Source organism: Cariama cristata, unplaced genomic scaffold (genome assembly GCF_000690535.1).
Source record: "Cariama cristata isolate BGI_N322 unplaced genomic scaffold, ASM69053v1 scaffold15045, whole genome shotgun sequence".
Taxonomy (NCBI): domain Eukaryota; kingdom Metazoa; phylum Chordata; class Aves; order Cariamiformes; family Cariamidae; genus Cariama; species Cariama cristata.
This window is the reverse complement of record NW_009617047.1, coordinates 1813-3689: the sequence shown is the minus strand read 5'-3', so window position 1 is coordinate 3689 and position 1877 is coordinate 1813. Positions and strand designations below refer to the sequence as shown.

Below are 1877 nucleotides of genomic sequence, written 5' to 3'. Positions count from 1 at the left end.
ACCCAGGTGTCCGGGGGGGTGGAGCCTTTCTGACCCCACCCACTTTTCCCAGTTTTGGGAGGTGATCAGCGATGAACACGGCATCGACCCCACCGGCACTTACCATGGTGACAGCGACCTCCAGCTCGACCGCATCAGCGTTTACTACAACGAGGCCACCGGTACGGTGTCACCCTGTCCCCTCCCTGGTGTCACCCTTCTGTCCCCATCACCCCTCCACCCCATGTCCCCATCCCTCTCTGCCTGAGACCTGACACGCTCAGCTCACCCATTCCCCTCCCCACCCCGTCCCTCCACCTCCTCGGGTCGTGTATTGGGGGGTGGGGAGGTGACGCGGTGTTGTCACCATCACCCCCCCCTTGGTGACATGGCGATGTCCCCAGGGGGTAAGTATGTGCCAAGGGCCATCTTGGTCGACCTGGAACCGGGCACCATGGACTCAGTGCGCTCAGGACCCTTCGGGCAGATCTTCCGGCCGGACAACTTCGTTTTCGGTGAGTCCTCCGTGTCCCCCTCCCTGTGTTCCCCCCCATGTCCTCCTAGGTGACCCTGGGGTGCCCGTCATCTCAGGGTGGCAGTTTCCTTTGTTCCCTGTGTCCCCAGAGCTGTCTCCCCTTCTGGTTCTGGGAGGGTTATTGGGGGGGCCAGGGGTCCCCAAATCGGGGGGATGAGGGTCCCCATGGAGATGGGTGTTTCTCAGGAGCTCAGGGTGCCATGGAGAGACCTAAGGAGAGTGGTGGAGGTCCATGAGGAGCTTAAGGTACCCGAGGATGGGCTGGAGGTCCCCGAGAAGGGGAACCAAAGGTCTCCAAGGTGCTTGGGGTCCCCATGGAAGGTAGTGGAGGTCCCCAGGGAGCTCAGGTGTGGACTGGAGGTCTCCAGGGGTTGGACAGAGGTCCCTGAGGTGCTCAGGGTAGCTAAGGTTGGCATGGAGGTGGAGAAGGAGAAGGATGAAGGTCCCCAAGGTCCTCAAGAGCGGGCTGGGGATCTCAAAGGAGGATGACAGATGTCCCCAGGGAGTTCAGGGTCCCCAGGGGTTGGATGGATGTCCCCAAGGAGGTTGATGGGGGTCCACAAGGGTGGGATCCCGGTCCCCGGGGTGATCAGGGTTGGTTTGAAGGTCCCCAGAGGTGGGACAGAGATCCCCAAGGTCCTCAAGGTTGACCTGAAAGCCCCCGAACTGAGCAACCAAAGTCCCCAAAGACCTCAGGTTTCCCCCAGGGAGCTCCTCCGTGACGTCCCCACCATGTCCCCACCCCAGGCCAGAGCGGCGCGGGCAACAACTGGGCCAAGGGTCACTACACGGAGGGGGCCGAACTGGTGGACTCGGTCCTGGACGTGGTGAGGAAGGAGGCGGAGAGCTGCGACTGCCTGCAGGGCTTCCAGCTGACCCACTCGCTGGGCGGTGGCACTGGCTCTGGCATGGGGACCCTCCTGATCTCCAAGATCCGTGAGGAATACCCCGACCGCATCATGAACACCTTCAGCGTCGTCCCGTCCCCCAAGGTGTCGGACACGGTGGTGGAACCCTACAACGCCACCTTGTCTGTCCACCAGCTGGTGGAGAACACAGACGAGACCTACTGCATCGACAACGAAGCCCTCTACGACATCTGCTTCCGCACCCTGAAGCTGACCACCCCCACCTACGGTGACCTCAACCACCTCGTCTCCGCCACCATGAGCGGCGTCACCACCTGCCTGCGTTTCCCCGGTCAACTCAACGCCGATCTCCGCAAGTTGGCCGTCAACATGGTGCCCTTCCCGCGCCTCCATTTCTTCATGCCCGGCTTTGCCCCCTTGACGTCACGCGGCAGCCAGCAGTACCGCGCCCTCACCGTCCCCGAGCTCACCCAGCAGGTCTTTGACGCCAAAAA

At 62.4% G+C, this 1877-nt stretch overlaps 1 protein-coding gene across 1 annotated transcript in view; it reads left to right on the top strand.

The window, feature by feature from the left end:
* Positions 1-52: 52 nt before the first annotated feature.
* Positions 53-1877, top strand: part of LOC104161826 (tubulin beta-7 chain-like) — a 2403-nt gene continuing 578 nt past the window's right edge. The window contains 3 exon segments of the mRNA XM_009700383.1: positions 53-161; positions 384-494; positions 1262-1877. The exon segment at positions 1262-1877 is cut by the window's right edge and continues 34 nt beyond it. Coding sequence (XP_009698685.1) covers positions 434-494; positions 1262-1877 — 677 coding nt within the window. The 5' untranslated portion in view covers positions 53-161; positions 384-433.